Raw genomic sequence first — 18,020 nt, forward strand, 5'->3', positions numbered from 1 at the left:
CCCTTATATAGGGATCAAGATCGAATCAGTTGAACTGGGATTGTTACAACTGATTCAGTTTAACCAACTGATTCTGGTAAGAGAGGTTTCTGGAACAGTGATCATTCAAGACCCCCCGTCAAGCTGAGAGGTCGGAAGAACATGAAGCTTGGAGCAGAGGAGATGATGCCGTTGAGAAGAGTGAGCTTTTGTAAACAAGTCTGCTGGTTGGTCAATAGAGGAGATGTGGCTGAGTTTGATTTCACCAGAGTTCACCTTCTCCCTAACGAAGTGATAGTCAATTTCTATATGCTTGGTTCGTGCGTGAAAAACCGGATTAGTGGCCAGTGCCAAGGCAGAAACATTATCACACAAAAGTTCAGTGGGGGTGATAGTAGAAATGTGAAATTCACACAGTAACCGGCGAAGCCAGATGATCTGAGTAGATGTAATGGCTAACGCCCTGTATTCAGCCTCCGTAGATGAACGGGCAACCGTAGGTTGCTTCTTGGAGTACCAGGAGATGGGATTATCTCCGAGAAAGACGCAGAAACCAGTCGTGGACTTGCGATCAAAGGGGTCACCAGCCCAGTCCGAATCACAATAGGCGGTGAGGACGAAGGAACTGGGACGGTAGGTCAGTGAAAAATCCAATGAACCTTTCACATAACGAAGCACTCTTTTAAGCAGCTGATAGTGAGAGGTCAATGGTTTATGCATGAATTGACAGAGATAGTTCACTGCAAAAGTAAGATCTGGTCTAGTAATGGTCAGGTATTGAAGGGATCCAGCAAGTCGGCGATAGAGTGCAGCATCTGGAAATAAGATAGAATCTGTAGAGGAAGTCGAATGCTTTGTAGGTAAGGGAGAGGACACTGGTTTACAATGCTCTAACCCAGCTCGTTGCAGAATGATGTTTGCATAGTGCTGCTGATGAAGAGAGATACCTTGAGAAGAGAAGACAAACTGCACCCCTAAGAACTGAGACAGATTTCCCAAGTCCTTAACTTTGAACCTGAGCTGAAGTCGGAGCAGAAGATCAGCAATTGCATCCTTATTATTGCCAGTTAATAGAATATCATCGACGTATATTAGGATGTAAATATGGACACTTTTGCAAGCAAAGAGAAACAGAGATGGGTCAGCCTTGCTAACAGTGAAGCCTTGCTCAAGAAGGAAAGAGGAGAAGGTAGAGAACCCTTGACGTGGTGCCTGTTTCAGCCCATACAGAGCTTTCTGAAGAAGACAAACGTGCTGAGGGAAAGATGAGTCAACGAAGCCCGGCGGCTGTTCCATAAGCACTGTTTCATTGAGTGTACCATGAAGGAAGGCGTTTGAGATGTCCAGTTGTCTAATAGGCCAGTTAGAGGTCAGGGCAACAACAAGAAGCACTCTGATTGTTTGAAACTTGGCAACCGGGCTGAATGTTTCAGTGTAATCAACACCAAACTCCTGATTGAACCCTTTAGCAACCAAACGTGCTTTGTAGCGTGCGATGGATCCATCAGAGTGTTTCTTGATTTTGTAGGTCCATCGACACCCAAGAACGTTTTGATATGTTGGTCTGGGAACAAGTCTCCAAGTTTGTTGATCCATTAAGGCATTGAACTCCGTAGACATTGCCTGACGCTAATTAGAATCAAGAACAGCAGTAGAGTAACAGGTGGGTTCAACAAGGGAAGAAATATTTGTGTGAAGGGAGAATATTTCCTTAGGTTTTAGAGACCCAGTTTGTGATCTGGTGATCATAGGATGTCTGACTGGTAGTGGCACAGACAAGGATGTGGGAACGGCAGTTGAAGGTATCGAAGAGAGTGAAGGTGTGCCAGTATTAGTGATAGTATGAGAAGAAGAAGTGTGGGAAGAGAGAGGTAACTGATCAGTGGCTGTTGCAGATGAAGAAGAAGAAGATTGTACTGCTGGGGTATGAGATGGACGAGGACAGTTGGAAAAGTCCGGAACTAGCAACGGTGTAGGTATCACTGGTGGACTTGAAGAGGAATTGGATACCTGAGAGAAGGGAAAAATATGCTCATCAAACTGAACGTGCCTGGAAATGAAAACACGACCTGTTGTAGGATTGTAACAGCGATAGCCCTTGTGTTGAGTAGAGTATCCAAGAAAAATACAGAGAAGGGAGCGTGGAGCCAATTTGTTATGCTGGTAAGGCTTAAGCCAGGAAAAGCATTGACATCCGAAGATCCGAAGTAGAGAATAGTCCGGAGGATGTCCATGGAGAAGCTCATAAGGTGATTTGTGGTGTAAAATGGGAGACGGTGCACAGTTGATGAAGAATACAGAAGTTAAAAGAGCTTCTACCCAGAATGAAACCGGTAGAGAAGAAGTAATTAGAAGACTTCGAATAGATTCCAGGATATGTCTGTTCTTTCGCTCTGCAACCCCGTTTTGCTCTGGAGTATGAGGAGACGACCGTTGATGAAGGATACCATACTTAGAAAATAGAGAAGAAAATTTCTTGGAAGTGAACTCACCACCACTGTCTGAACGAAACACTTTAATGGAGGCTGTGAATTGAGTTTCAACCATGCTCTTAAAATGTATGAATATAGGTAAGACATCTGATTTGTATTGAATTGGAAAGACCCAGGTAAATCTGGTAAAGTCATCAACAAAGGAAACATAATATTTGAACCCTTGCTGTGAGGAGACAGAGGAAGGTCCCCAAACGTCCGAATGAATGAGTTGAAGAGGAGCTGTAGTGGTATGAGCTGCCTTATGAAATGGTAGTCTGCTGCTTTTGGCCATACGGCAGGCCGAACAGGAGGAAGTAGACTGCTTGGTGCTAGGAATGAGCCTTCTTGACATAAGGGTGCGAAGAACAGCAGAGCCCGGATGACCAAGTCTTTGGTGCCATGTATCATGTGAAGTGGTGGAAGTAAGAAGAGCAGTAGAACCAGATGAGGAGATATGAGAGTTGGAAGTAGTGAGTTGAGAAAACTGAAAAGGGAACCTGTATAACCCATCAGTACAACGACCGTGAAGAATCGTCCTGTTGGTGATGTTGTCCTTAATGGAGCATCCAGAAGAATTGAAGATCAGTGTGCAGTTATTATCGCAGGCAAGTTTGTGAACTGACAATAAATTATGTGAAATACCAGGGTATGAAGAACTTGAGACAGTTGAAGATTATGGGACGGTGTTTGAAGAATTCCTGTCCCAGTATGGTGAATCGGAATGGTGGAGTTGTTGCCTAAGGACACATGCTCATGACCTTGATACGGTGCAGAGTTCTGAAGAATGGATGGATCAGGAGTCATGTGGGATGTAGCCCCACTATCAACAACCCAATCAGAAGTTCTTGAGTGCTCAAGAGGATTAGCCAGCAAAGCCTTCTGACTGAAGAAGGAACGAGACGAATCAGACGAAAAGGTAGGATCCAGTCTGTGCCAGCAGTTGATTGCCGTGTGACCTCGCTTAAAGCAAATTTGGCATTCTGGTAAGCTTCTAGGATCTTTGCCTCGGCCTGACGGAAACCAGGGTCCAGATCGACCGCGACCACGGCCTCTGAAGGGAAGCTCCCTGCTAACAGAGGAGAATCGGCCTCTTCCTCTCCCACGGAGAGAAAGTAGTGCGAGATTTGTGTCGAAAGTAGTCGATTGCTTGTCCTTGGCTGTTTGAATGATTTCCTCACTGCTAAGAAGGGCGTATAACTCATCCAGATTAAGTGAAGAGCTTCTAATTCTAACAGCCGTTGCAAATGAATCATAGGAGGAAGGTAAACCATTCAGAATATGTAGTATAATATCCTCGGTATCAGGCTTAGACCCGGCAGATGCAAGAGCAGTGACAATATTCCTAACATGAGTCAGGTATTGTTGCATGGATTTGTCATTTTTCTTAATGCTGTGGAGCTCATTCTTTAGTTGAATGACATGAGATCTTGATACAGAGTTTAACCGACGTTCTAAAACCGACCAGATCTGATGCGTGTGTACCAGATTTATGACGAATGGTAGAATTGATGGAGAGATGGTTGACTGTAGAGCTGATGCCAAGAACTGATCAAGGAATAACCAGTGGTCAGAGTCAGCGGAAATACCTGAGGTTGAGGATGAGGGACCTTCGAGAAAATCATGATACCCGCTTGCTTTGAACAATCGGATGATCTGAGATTTCCAGGTGAGAAAGTTCTCTGCAGTGAGCTGGGTGGGAACCAGGGAATTTATGCGAGAGATCAGGAATTTCAGTTTGGGTGGTATAGCAAAATCCTCAGAATCCCTTGTGTCATCTCTTGTTCTCATAGTATCCATTGAATGTGGGTCGGTTTGTTCATCAAGTTCTGGTAGAACTACTTCCAGGGTGAATGAATCGGAAGACATAGGTTGTGATGAAGCTGCAGCTCTTCATTGGTTGATCTGCAGCAGGAAGATGAGATGAACTACTTCTTGATTTGGAGATTGGAGGATCAGTTCTTGAGGAAAGTAGCCCGCTCTGATACCATGAAGAGTTTCTAAGTCACTGTAAATGACTCCTGAGAAGGTTTCAGAGAGAAGTTTCAGTGAGAGAAGGAGTAGAGTTTTTATTCACAAATACATTGTCATTCTTCTGAGTTTATTACATTCCCTTATATAGGGATCAAGATCGAATCAGTTGAACTGGGATTGTTACAACTGATTCAGTTTAACCAACTGATTCTGGTAAGAGAGGTTTCTGGAACAGTGATCATTCAAGATTATGTTCCTACAGCCTTTATGGGTTATTACTGATGCTTCTGAACGATGAGTTGTTATGATAACCCCCGGTGTTGCTCCAAATATTATGAATCATAGTGCTAATTCATGTGCGAGTTCGAATGAGAAAAATATAGTTAAATACAAAACATAACATCCAGTGAAAGCAACCTTCTAAACATTCTATAAGTTTTTTAAATGACCATAAATATTGGAGGGATTGTAGATAATGGATTAATAAGAATTGGTCAAGGGAAATGTATTGATCAACAAGCACATGTGCAAAGCCAGAGGCCGGAATCGAGGCATGGCATCAGTAGCTAGAAAAGGAGAAATGAGCATACAGTCGCATAAATAAAAAGTATCCACAATATAGACAGTGATATCAGTCATCAGATGCTAAAGTGTGAGTTACAAGAATGCGTACAAAACTTTTGACTGTCATACTTTTGATTCAGATACTTCACTGTTCGATTATAGGCATCTATATATGATGCTACTCATCTGTCCAATGCTGGCGAAAAATATACAGCCGGACAGTTTGGGTGAATAAAAACAAGCAACTAACATTCCCTACTGACAAAAATTAGCATCAGTTGCTAAAGGATGATGATCTCCTAGTGAGCTTCTCTGCCCCTCGTGTGCTCTTCAAAGCATCTGCATACTTCTTAAGCTCAACCTTCCCAGGAATATCAGTGCGTTTGTGGTCAAGCAGACTATTATTCCGAGCCAAATTAATCGATATCTCCTCTCTGGAGTCCATGTTCTTGTACCTATATGGTGTCTCATCATCATTCCGATAAACTTCTTCGAGGTTGAGCTTCCTTAGCCTTTGGATATCCAAAGAGGGCCTAGAGTGGCTTTGAAACTGAGCAACCTTACCCTGGTGCTGTTCATCTGGCTGTGCTTCCATTCCTGCCAATCGATTGGCCTGGCCAGGTTCATCCATGAGGCATGAAGAAAGGCTATTGCACGAGTCTCTTCCAATCATTTCATCAATGGAACAGGTGGAAAAAGATGCCCTTTTTTCAGAATTAGCATAGCTTGTGGGAGTTCGATCTGAAGACGAAATTTTGTTTGTGTGTGCACCTTTCCCCAAGACCAGCTTCTTAAGCTTGCTAAAAATTTTTGATTTATTCGAACCGCTACGTTTCGTCATGGAGATATCGACGCAACCGTCATCGAGTTCTCCATTGGATGCTTGTGAAGAAGAAGAGTACTCCGAGTCGAAGTCAGCGAGACTCAAGCTCTTCTCATCGGCACCAGAATTTGCGTATTCCAATATGAGCTGTTTGGCCTTCTCCTCTGACTTGGGACTCAAACTCCTGCTTAGATCTCTTGCAACTGTTTTGCCTGGAGGGGCTTGATAGTTCCTCAGCTCATACCGTAGGCAAGCATTGACCCATCTAAGATACACCAATTCCTCAACATCGGCACATCGATCTGTTCGGAGCTGCTCAAGGTCCTTAGTCAACTTGTCATTTGCTTGTCTCAGCTGATGGATTTCGTCCGATGATGCTTCGGGCTGCGATGGAGCTGGAATTGGTTAGAACAACAGCCCAGAATTTCAAGTAAATAAGAATAAGCAAAACTGCCACATTAGGCAAAAACATGGTGAAATTTGAGAAGGACAGAAACTTGGTATTCATGCAGAATAGTAGGAGGAGGAATGGGAAGAAAGTCAAGAATAACTAGCAGGAAATAAAGATAAAGTAGACCATCAAACTATGTACACAGGAAAGCAGATCTTACAGCAGAATATGAACACAGAGTTTCATAAATGCAGTTTTTAAAAGCCCAAGCATGAAGACTGTTCTTATGGCGAGGGATTAGAGCACATGAAGTTACCATAACCAGTGATATAAAAACATTAGGAGCGGCCAGCCATGTACTGTCAATGGAAATAAATGACAACTTGATCCAAATTAAAGTGTGGATGTTACCTCCGGCCCCTCAAGAACAGAAGAGGCAAGAATTTGTGTGGCCTCCAATCTATTTGCTAAATCAGAATTCTCCCGTTCCAGCTTTGAGTTCACCATTCTTAGCTCTGCAACTTCACCTTCCAACTCTTCCAGCCTCTTCAACTTCCTCTCGACCTCCGCATTATTTCTCCCATCCTTTTGCTCCCTGCATTGCAGCACACTGAGACTCTGGCGAAGGGAAGCTATTCTCTCCTTTGCCTGCTCGGCATCTGATTTCAACTTCTTCTTCAGAAGTTTAATCTTCGCTCTTGCTGCATTCAGCTCAGCCACGGCTCTCGAGCAATCCGACACCTTAGACTGGAGCCTCATGTTTTCAGCCTGCAAAGAGTCGACCTTTAAAGAGTACAACTTGGTTTCCATCGAGTTGATCTTTAACTGGTTCTCAAGCTCTCTCATGGCAGCCTCTTGCTCTTTCATCCCGTAGTATTCAAGGAGTTGCAGCTCCAGATTCCTCTCCCTCTCCCGGAGGGACCATACCAATTTCCTTAGGTGTGCAATCTCTTGCTCCATCGCCGTCTCCTCTTTGCACTCCAACTTCGGTGTCGAGGCGGTGGAGGCGGTTTCCACATCTCGCCCACCTGCCCGGAATGCTGTTGACACGAGATCATTAAACTCCGGCAAGGGGAATCCCTTCCCATCTCCTGAACTCTTCCTGGTCGGAGACAGCCCCACAAAAGTAGTAGTTGTTGTAGTTGTGGTGGTGGTGGTGGTGGTGGAAGTCCTATTAACGATCTTAGCCAAAGTTTCTCCCTTCCAAACATAAAAACACCCGATTCACAAACAACCATATGAATCTCTCAGCGCACACAAAAAGTAGCACAAAGCTTTCCATAAAAAAAAAAAAGGTTTTTCTCAATCCTTCCTTCCTTTCTTTAAAAAAAAAAAAAATGCATCAAATATGAAAATGGATTCTTACTTTTTTCCGGATGCGGAGTTCTTCGCTGAGGCTATCAGATGTCTTCCCACCAGCTGCAAGAAATAACAGATGGAAATACCGCCATGTATAAAAAAAAACAATTTTGATAGCAGAAACGTACGAAAAATCGAATCTTGATAACAGATCAGAGACAAGGGCACGAGGGCAAAGGAAAAACCTGAAGAGGCGGGAGGAGTCGCGGGAGGCCGGGATCGAGACCGGACGTGGTATACGAGGAATCCAGCGAAGGAGAGAGCGAGAGCGACGCCCAGTTTGAGAAGCAGGGGCTTCACCCGGGGCCTGGCCCTCAGAGCCAATTCCATCTCCGGTCTTTTACGACCATCTACCATCCAAAGCTATCTCTATATGCGTATATCAAGAGAACTGTCGCCGTCTACAAGCACTTGAAGCCGAGCGGCAGCGCAGCAGCGGATCACAGCCCATCAACCGGAAGAATGGGATCATAGAGAGAAGAGAGGAAGGCATTTCTAACTATTCCCAGCTCGGCCGGGGACGACCCCAGCCCCTGCTTTCTTTGCTTGGAGGCGTTCGGAACCCGGCGAGGAGTCGAAGGGGCGGAGGCTTCCACGTCGCCGAATACAAAAGAGAAAGGGAGGGAAGAAAGCAGGGGTTTTCGTTTTCGGGCCCGCCACGGTTGGAGCCCAAGATAGGATCGGAGGAAACGCGAAATTGGAAAGAAAGCGAAGAAAACGGGGTATGGATGAGGATATTTGGTTGGTTTTGGGGGACCCGCATGGCCGCAGTGGTCGCTCCACCGCCGGCTCTTGAAATCTTTACGGATTCTTAAGTCAGCAATATTAGAATAATATTAATTTAATAATACTATTAATAAATAATATTAATTTTCATTTTAATAAGTCCCTAACCAGGCTACCAAAAGCCCACCCAGCTTGGGATGCCATTGTAGCATGCTGTTCTTGAAATCTTCACTGATTCTTATATAACAACATCCATGCTAGAATTGTAGCTAGTCCTACTTAATACTCATGAACTTATATTGGGATGCAATGCAACTGGACAGGTTGGATTATGTTCAAGACAACCTCATGTCCAATACAACTTGACTTAAAATCTGGCCAACACCTTATTTATTTATTTGATAGCACAATTTCTAACCCAAATGTTCCTTGAGTTGTCTCGGGTTGGTTCAATTCATGTTTGGTGAGTTAGATTTGCTACTCCAGCTAGATTTAGACTCTATTTAGCAGAGCTATTTGTGGTAGAGCTTTCAGTAGTACAGTTTTATTATATGTTGGTTTGATTAGAGAAAATACAAGTCGAATTCAGGCAGGGGAAAATTGAAAGAAAAGCAAGCTAAGTTTGAGTTGAATTCCAGTTGCGTGATATATATGAGCTTGGGTTGGCTGGTTTAGGTTAACCCAGCCTTCATTTGGCGTTCAAACCCAATCTACCATGAAACCAGTTTGGATCTTCCATAGCCCGTTATCATTAGCAAATACAAGCTGGGCTGGCGGCATCAACAACATCCAATCTTGGTTACTCATGGATCAACCAATCCGGCAATCCCCAGGCATTATGGTTACTCTCTCTCTCTCTCTCTTGCCGAAGTCAAATCAGTCTCCCGTCCCATCTGCCGCGCTGTCACGGACGTAACCTTTCATCAATGAACATTTAATTTGATGCCCCATATGATTTATTCAATTGAAATGATAATTTGGCACGAGAAACATTTAATTTAATTTTGGTGTGACCGAGCCGGCATTGCATCCCGTAGCAACAATAATTGATCCGTTAAGAACCCAAAATTACAAAAATTCTCTAAAATTAAAATTAAATTGCGCTTGCATCTAAAATTTATTTTTATCCAACTATTAATTTTAAATAAAATTTAAATACCATACAGAAAAATTTTAAAAATTAATTAAAATAATATTAAATGATATAATATCCATCCAAAAATGTATAAAAAAATGTATATATGTATTCTTCTTCCACTTAAAAATAATTTAACTTTTTGCGCAAGATAAATAAATATAAATTTATTTATTTTAAAAACTTTTAGATATTAATGTGACCAACAGAAATCTCAAAAAAATTATTATAATTTACTCTTAAAAAATTATTATTAGAAATGATGAAATGAAGAGAGCCACCGCCTCGCGGAGTTTCTTCCCTTGAAAAAAAATGTTTGACGGCTGAGATGCGCCGGTGACAAGCTGGGAGAGATTTGTTTTTTTTTCTTTTTTCTTTTTGGTTAAAGAGGATCTAAAACTACCATCAAATTTAGATTCTAAATATATATTCAAAATTGTATGGTGCCAAGTTTAACTATCGGGTCATTCAATCTGATCGGAAATAATTCCTCTAATTCGTTCAACTCAGATTTCTCAAAAAAAAATAATAGAAAATCTAGAGAATTATAATAGTAGCATTTTAAGTTGTTTTTGTTTCCATTAAATCAATACACTGATTCATTATAACTCTTTTTATCAAAATTCATCATCTTAGTACCGAATCTCATTGTGGTACCATACTAATATAGTATCGGTACGGTACGGTATGAAGTTTTAATTTTTGACGTACTAAGTGTCGATATGTCATTTATACTAGATATCGGTACCAAACCAGTACGGTAAGTTTTGTACCATTCAATTTAAACCGGTAAGGCATTCCATATTTTTTTTTATATTAGTAAGATTTGAGATTTCTATGACTGGGAATAATCAAAAAAATCTAAATTTTTTCTAAAGCTAAATCTAAATTTCTATGCCAATTCTATCTTCTATCACTTATAGTTATAGTCTTATAGATAGAGTATGTAATCTCTACAATTATAATTACGCTATCTACCCCCTAATTTCATTCCATATGGATTCCGTGCTCTGCTCGACCACAGGTCCACAGCCCACTCCCGGTCTTCACGGCACTTGCTTTAATCATATCCCCATTTATTGATTCTCAACCATATTCCAATAGTGGCGACTGGCGAGCACATAAACAAATTAATGAAACTTATTGGTTTTCTAATGACGACGATAACAACGATAAGTGACATGATTTACAATGCAGCTCCGCTTTCGTTATCCAAAACACCATCCGACTGCACCATGCAACCTAATGAAGCCATCGAGACAAGTAAGAGCTTATCTTTTTCTCTCTTTTTTTCATTTGTTACAGCATGCCAAATCAGTAGTGTTGCAAGAAATACCATGGCAATATGTTTTCGCAGGACAACCTTAGGTTCATCGTTTATGTAAAAGTTTACGTTTACGGATAAGCACTGTCTAAGAAATCCACCCTAAAATTATTAGCTGATAAGCAAAAGAATAAACAGCACTACAAATTGCATTATATTCAAAGGCAACGATTTCCCCACCGGTCATCATCAGTTCTACACCAACACAAATTTATTTTCTTACCATTAATTGATGATACAATAACAGTGGATCCTTGCAGCCTTATTCCTCCTGTCTTTGTCCATACAACAAGGCCAGTCTTGTGTTAGAACGTTGGCAACATTTTATTTTCACACTATTATGCCTTTAGTGACACATAGCAGTAACAGTGGCTCCTTAGGTAATGAAGCCTAATTAATTCACAATTCAGCCTCCTTTTTTTTTTTTCTCCAGTCCTTGTTCACGAAATAAGGTTGATGCCTTGGTTGACCAGAGAGTCGGCAATTACTTGGTTCGCAGCTTCGGATGGGTGGACGCTGTCCCAGAACACATACTTACTAGCATCCGGGCACGTCCCAATCGACTTGGGGTTGCACAGCAGCGTGGTTGTCTCGATGGTCCCAGTCCCACAGCAGCCTCTCCTCGCCTCAAAGAAGCCTAAATATTTACGAGCATAAGTGTGAGGATCTATGCACCAAATAGATCTTAGATATTTAATATAAGACCAAAGAACTCGAACAACATCTTCTAGCTAGTATTTTTAGGTAAGGTCTTATGTTTAAACGAGGGAAATATATAAGAATTCGTATGGGTATGCATTTAACCACATATCGGCTATAGACTAGATAGATTTTGGATACTTAATACGGAACCAAGAAACATGAATAAGACCAAAACTTTGTTATTGCAATTGAAGTAAAAAAAAAAAGAAAAGAAAATACCACACCTGGCCTGTAGCATTGGAACAAGATCGGATGGATATACTCTTACCCTTTTTAGAAGGATTGGTGGCAAGATCATAGAGGGGCGTGTAGACATCGAAGACCGCTATCTTTAGCTGGGGGAGCTGCTTTGCTAATGAGTTCACTGCAGCACCGAGCTTCCTGTTGTAGTTCTGGGCATCACCATTAAGCCTGGGGACGCATTGGTGGCTGCCATGTCCAAAGAGTGTGATTGATAGAGGAAGGCATCCTAATGGTGGCAGTGAAGTCACTCCAATCTTTCGAGCCCCTAAGCCGTAGAGATCCTACGTGGACCAAAGAAAGAGTTAAGCTCGAATCAATAGCCGCAAAATTAAATATTAGTTTTTGGAACTGACCTTAACGAATTGTGTGAAGATGGAAACGAGCAACGAAGAGTATTGGTCAGGGGACTGGGACTTATAAAGGTCAGGGTTGATGTAGTAGTTCTGTATGAAGTCGCTGGCTCCAGCGCTCAGAATGTAGAGCGCGCCGGAGAGGATGGATGATGCCTGCTTGCTCCCGGCCACCATTGCAAGCTTGGACTGATATTCCTTGTAATATTTCAACTGCTGGGGCAGAGGAATGGCATGCTGCGAAAAGCGAGTAGAGATCGATTTTTGCATGCAATTAGATCGAAGTTTCCCATCTTTTTGTCTCTCTCTCACTCAAAAAAAAGACAGATATCCTTATGGTCATAAGACTGCTTGTGCAAGTTCGGCTTTCAGTAAAAAGCATTCAGAACTCAATAAAAATCTAAAAAATATACAATAACAAAAGAAAGGTTATTGCAGTATATATGCTTATATAAATTTATATATTCACATGAAAACATGCATAGAACAAGAACGAACAAAAGAAGAAGAAGAAGAAGAAGATGCATAAGGAACTATATATAGCATCACTAATTTGTTTACATAACTCGAAGTGATTAAACTTTTACCGAAGATAATTTAGGGAATCATCAGCCGAGAGAAAACTCAAGAATAATTCATATTTTTTTTAATTACTTGGAGAATATTTTTACGATGATATAAATAGTTTTTTGTATGCACGATCCCTTACCAAGGAAACTTTCTTAAGTATCTTACATTTAAGTACGCTGTTTCATCATAATACCCAGATGCAGCAGAAGCAAAGTTGACTCCCATCAGGAGGTTCTTTCCAGACGCTTGCGGGCTAAGATATGCCGGCGGATAGCTGGTAAACCCCAGAGTATTAGCTGCACCGAGAAATAGATCAGAAAACATATATGAGCTTCTCCAAGAGGAGTACTAAAAAAACCGAGGCATATAGTAGCTCTCACCAGTGATATCGGTCGCCAGTTTTCCATTGCAGAACCTCCCGGTCGCCTGATGGTTCACGAAGTCCCTCCCATAAGGCGGGCAATTTGCCTTGAATGCGGTGTGGATGTAGTCGTTGTTGCCCACATCAACCGTGGAGTCACCAAATGTTATGATGGCCGGGACGAGAGCGGTCGAAGATTGCGCATCTCCGCCGATAACCGCGAAGAAGAAGAGAGCCACGAGCACAGCAGCATACGCATTGCCGGCGTGCCTCGCCATCTCGTTCCTCCTCGGGGATAATGGTATGGCTTTCGTGAGTGATGCAAGCGCTCATGGCGGAATGTAGCTCGCTATATATACACGTATTTGAGAGGATGATGGTAGGGGAGGATCCATGAAGTTTGTTAGACTGCATTAAAAGCACGCTTGGGGGATAGAACTCATGAGGAAGATACTCTGGTTGTCCTTCTTGCTTTCTAACCCCACATGCTGCTTACTAATCCCTGCAACCACTAAGGCGGCCATTGATGGCTCAAATGAGGCATGTGGCAGTGGTGGTTGGGGGTGAGTTGGGTGGTGTAAATGAGGCATGTGGCATGACCATGAACGTAGACTGCAATCTAAATCGAAAGAAGTCCAACGGCTGCTTCCATGTTTATTGATGATAGAGGCAATACTGGAGCCAATGTTGGATTGGATCTCGCTTTTTATCTTTTGGGCAGGTCCCGTAGCTGGATAAATCTTCTTTGGAAACCATGGGTACATGACTAGGTTTAAATATTTTAAGAAATCACACCCCACCTTACTTTCTGAATAGGTTTCTCGATCTTGGAGGTCCTACTTGCTGGCAGAAGGATAACTTCCTTCCAGAATGGTACGAGCGCGCTATTGAAAGAATCATATTTCAAGGAAAGAGTAATAATTGTAGTACCAACCAAGGCTTTATTTCCCCCCCCCCCCCCCCCCCCCCCGGCAAAGTAGCAGAGCATGCAAGAGAATCTGTAGCATGGAGTGCCAAAGAATAGAACTTGTAAAGCCGAAGGCAAAGATCAGCAGTTATAGCGGAAGCCAGAATATTTTGCACAATTTGCGACCCAACTTCCAGTAGAAATTAGAAATTGATGAACAACCAGCATCCAAGCTGGTAGATTGAGACAAAAACCTGCTCTGAACTACCCGTGTCTGTGAGGGTCTTAAAAGCTTCCTGTTTTTCTCTGGGGATTGAGACAGTTATTTCCGACATTTTCTCTCTTTTTTTTTTCTTTTATGAAGAGCAACTCTTTAGGTTTCTTAGGGTTATGATCCACTGTAAGATCACAGACACCTACTATTTGAGGAAAAACTACTCCAGATGTTTAGCTATCACCAATAATCAGCTCAACCAACTACATGTTCCTTATACCACAGTGATTTAGCCCATCATTTCAAAGATTGCTTGATGAGAATGATGGTGCAACAAATTAAACAACCCCTTAGAACTCATGAAAATGAAAACATTAGCCCGAATTGTTTATCCGACAAATTTACATTTCTGACGAGTTGTCAGCGAAAGAATAGTCCACCAGGAAATGCCCCATTTTCGTCCATTACTGAGGAATACAGGCAGCAGACAGGATAGATTCCCTGTAAACTCCCAAAATATATAGGTTCTTCGATTTTAATTTCCTAAACCCTACAACCTCTCCAAGCCGACCCCTGAGCAAACAAATTTATAAAAAAAAGAAAAAAAAAAGTTGCCTCAATGCACAAGACAGAAGAAATATTGAAATCTACAGGACGTCATTATCCAATAGCAGACACGCTTGGCAACGAAAACATCCCTGATGTCAAGTTTGGAGGTCCCTTTTGATATAGGAAGACAAGGGAGACAAGGGATTGCGAGATGGCATGTCAACACTAATCCAATTCACAAGCAGCAATGCTGCATATGATAGGCCTGCCTCAGCTCCATAACAAGACAAAAGCAACATAGTAGAGATCAAAACTTCCTAATTCTTGTCAGCCAAAGAGCCATTATATAATGCTATTGTAATTTGATATCTCTACAAAGAATGTATGGAGTACACCTTTATACTTACAGTAAAGTGAAAACTATGACGGCACAAGATTCACCGAGGGACGTTAGCTCTGATTGCTGACTGCTAAGTAGGACCTGATGCAGAAGGAAGGCCCATTCCCTCCCTCTCTTTTCAACTCCGAAAAAATCGAGTTGCATCTAACTCCAAAAATTACTGATCACTCAAATATGTCATGACCGCCAGAATACATTCGGGTCGTTACTATACAAGGAACGGTCTTGAATCTCTAAATTAGCAACATGCCAATCAATGAGTCTTTCCTGGATACATTTACACAGCACTAGCCCAGTAGGAAACAGCCACCATCCACTTTCATCCCTGCCAACTTGCAACATTAATCAATGATGTGATATTCCATAATGCATACACACGCGCCAGGCCTGCTGATCGTCGAGGTCCTTGACTAAAAAGAGCATTTATTCCAGCAGGGAATGGTGAAAGTATACCCAGTGGAAGAACAAACAAAACTAAGACGACATCAGCCATAGAAAAAGAATAAAGTTGGAGCAACGTAAGCAACACTAAGCTAAAATCTGCCAAGACCAGTATTGAGATGACCAAACCGACAAGATCCTGCAGTACATAATGATAAATCAACAATAGTATCAAAATAATAATAATAATAATAATAATACAATCAAGCTTGACTTGTGGAAATGGAGGAGGAAATAAATTAGAATTAACATAATAAAAGAGACCTGATGGCCGATTGGTTTAGTATTATGCACTATGAGAGGGAGAGAGGATAAAATAGATCTTTCTTGTCTTGAATCATCCGGAGGCTGTAAGCATCTATAATTCCTCCACTAATCTTTTTACGTGCAACAGCTTCTCGATTCCTCGAGCGGACTGCATGTTGAATATCTCTATGGGCACTGTACATCCTGCAAGGTCATAAACGTTCGCAATATTGTTCATTGCAAGAAATGAATCTGGATAAAAAGAACATCTACGAGTAATGTGCATGTAACTACCATGAAACTATAGTCATACAAATTACCAGGGAAGCTACAAAAACCTACCGTGAAGGTTGTTCAACCCTTAAAGTTCTGGAACCACATTGAACCACTGTTGACCCATATTCACCCTCTACAGCATATACCACAAGACCAAGTTGGCAATAGCCTAATGTAGTAGCTTGAAACCAGGCAAGGTCAACACGTACACAATGCAAGTTCAGAGCAGGACTTGCATGAGTTTCAAGCCAGCTGAGAACAGGCAAAAATAATACTTTAAGGTGTCCACGACGAACCAGGCGCAACTGCGCATTCAATCCAGCTACCAGCCGATACCATATTGTTGGTGGAACAGACTGCAAGCAGAGAGTGATGGATTAGAATATTTATACTGCTGAAATACTGATTTTAAGATTAAAAGAAAATGAATAATAAAAGATAAGGTTCTTAGATAATATATAGAAAAGAAACCTGACTCATAAGGTTAGTGAGGACATTGTCACTGTGGAGTGAAAAAGGAGCCATGTACCTTCCATCACCTCCAAAGATTAAACACATGGGAAATCTTTGATGCAGACGAGGAGGTAGATCAGGTCTTTTTCATCTTTACCAAGAAAAAAAATCTACATATCCCAGCATTAGATCTGGAGTTGCAGCCACCTACATTAACACAGCACAATGGATATCTAAGCTTGAAGCTTGTGTAGTTTGCAGACATGCATACAAGGCCAATAAATGCTACAAACAAACCACTGCACAAAATAGAACATATTTATTTATATCTACAAATAAACCTATCGGCCATAAAACCAAATAACCTTAAAGAATTTTAAAAAATCCGAAATCATTAAGATCCATGTTACATATCTTCTAGCTTCGAGAACAAAAGAAACATAATAATCATACCTATCAGAAAAAAAATGCCACTTTTCTAATTGGAAAAGACCTTTCAACTTACATGCCCAGCAACTTCAACTGTTACATTTGACAATAAAAAGCTACATGTTGTCAAAAACACAAAGTTGCAGCATTTAGAATCCACCCATGGAAAGTAGTAGACCTTTCAATCCAAACTAGAATGTTTGAATACCACAAAATATAAAGGGTGGTCGACTTGCATCAGCTTGTGATGATTAACTTAAAGAGGCTCTCGCCGATCATTCAGCTGGTTGAAAAGGACATATATGACTTCATTCTTATAACAGAAAAGGCATGCTTACACACAAAAGTGATACCATAAATCCAAATAGGTCTTTGATGAGAAGATGGAGGATGACATGGCACGTGCCACGGCTCAGCCACGGGCCCACGGCTCTCGAGCAATCCGACACCTTACACTGGAGCCTCAGGTTTTCAGCCTGCAAAGAGTCGACCTTTAAAGTGTGAGATAGTGGGCTAAAGCCGGCAGTCGCAGCCGACTTCAGCCCAGGACCATTTTTTTTGAAAGAAGCTGGAACAGAGGATCGCGATTGCGATCCTCTCCGGCTTCTTTGGGCGCGACGGGAGCGGAGGCGCCGCAGGCGTTTCGCGGCCGCCTGGCGGCCATTTCGCGGTTGCCCCACGGCCATTTCGCGGCTGCCCCGCGGCCGCACGAGCGGCCGCCGATCACGCACAACCGCCGCGGGAATCGCGGCGGTGAGCCGTTCAAAATCACGCTATAAATCCCTCCTCTCTGATTGATCCGCCACGCTTTCTCCTCCCTCTCCTCCCTCCTTCTCTTCCTTCTCCGGTGGCACGCCGAGCCGTCCGGAGTCTTCCCCATTGCTCTGTTCCGAGATCGCCTCCCTCTCTTCGTCAGAAGCAACCCCGCTGCCGCCACCGCTAGCTCGCCGGACTGAGCCCCCCGGCCGAGATCCACCACCTCTGCCTCACCGGTGAGATTTTCTTTCCTCAGTTCTTCCATTCCCAGCCAAACCGAGAGTGTCCCCTTCCTCTGTTTCGGGCAGAAACCGAGACTGTTCTCGGTTCCTTCCTCCTCGCCGGCCACCGCTGCGGTCGGCTGGCCGTCGACCTCC

General features: G+C 42.4%; 2 protein-coding genes and 1 pseudogene across 3 annotated transcripts; all 3 read right to left on the reverse strand.

The window, feature by feature from the left end:
- Positions 1–5,096: 5,096 nt before the first annotated feature.
- On the reverse strand, positions 5,097–8,155 carry LOC103709626 (protein CHUP1, chloroplastic-like). Its single transcript, XM_008795068.5, has 4 exons — positions 7,747–8,155; positions 7,569–7,621; positions 6,614–7,402; positions 5,097–6,195 (listed from the first exon to the last, which is right to left on the reverse strand). Exons 1-4 carry the CDS (start codon positions 7,916–7,918, stop codon positions 5,263–5,265), a joined length of 1,947 nt encoding a protein of 648 aa, XP_008793290.4. The 5' UTR covers positions 7,919–8,155; the 3' UTR covers positions 5,097–5,262.
- A 2,722-nt stretch (positions 8,156–10,877) lies between these two features.
- LOC103709594 (GDSL esterase/lipase APG) lies at positions 10,878–13,304 on the reverse strand. The gene is made up of 5 exons (XM_008795033.5): positions 12,992–13,304; positions 12,777–12,907; positions 12,045–12,278; positions 11,717–11,972; positions 10,878–11,383 (listed from the first exon to the last, which is right to left on the reverse strand). Exons 1-5 carry the CDS (start codon positions 13,248–13,250, stop codon positions 11,187–11,189), a joined length of 1,077 nt encoding a protein of 358 aa, XP_008793255.1. The 5' UTR covers positions 13,251–13,304; the 3' UTR covers positions 10,878–11,186.
- Positions 13,305–15,105: 1,801 nt separating this feature from the next.
- LOC148700536 (uncharacterized) lies at positions 15,106–16,049 on the reverse strand (annotated as a pseudogene). The gene is made up of 2 exons (XR_015971652.2): positions 15,748–16,049; positions 15,106–15,622 (listed from the first exon to the last, which is right to left on the reverse strand). The product of XR_015971652.2 is annotated as an uncharacterized LOC148700536 (transcript).
- Between the last annotated feature and the right edge of the window lie 1,971 nt (positions 16,050–18,020).

This window comes from Phoenix dactylifera, chromosome 12 (genome assembly GCF_051530095.1).
Source record: "Phoenix dactylifera cultivar Ajwa chromosome 12, Ajwa_hap1_PhDact_Kaust_v1.1, whole genome shotgun sequence".
In the NCBI taxonomy this organism is placed as follows: domain Eukaryota; kingdom Viridiplantae; phylum Streptophyta; class Magnoliopsida; order Arecales; family Arecaceae; genus Phoenix; species Phoenix dactylifera.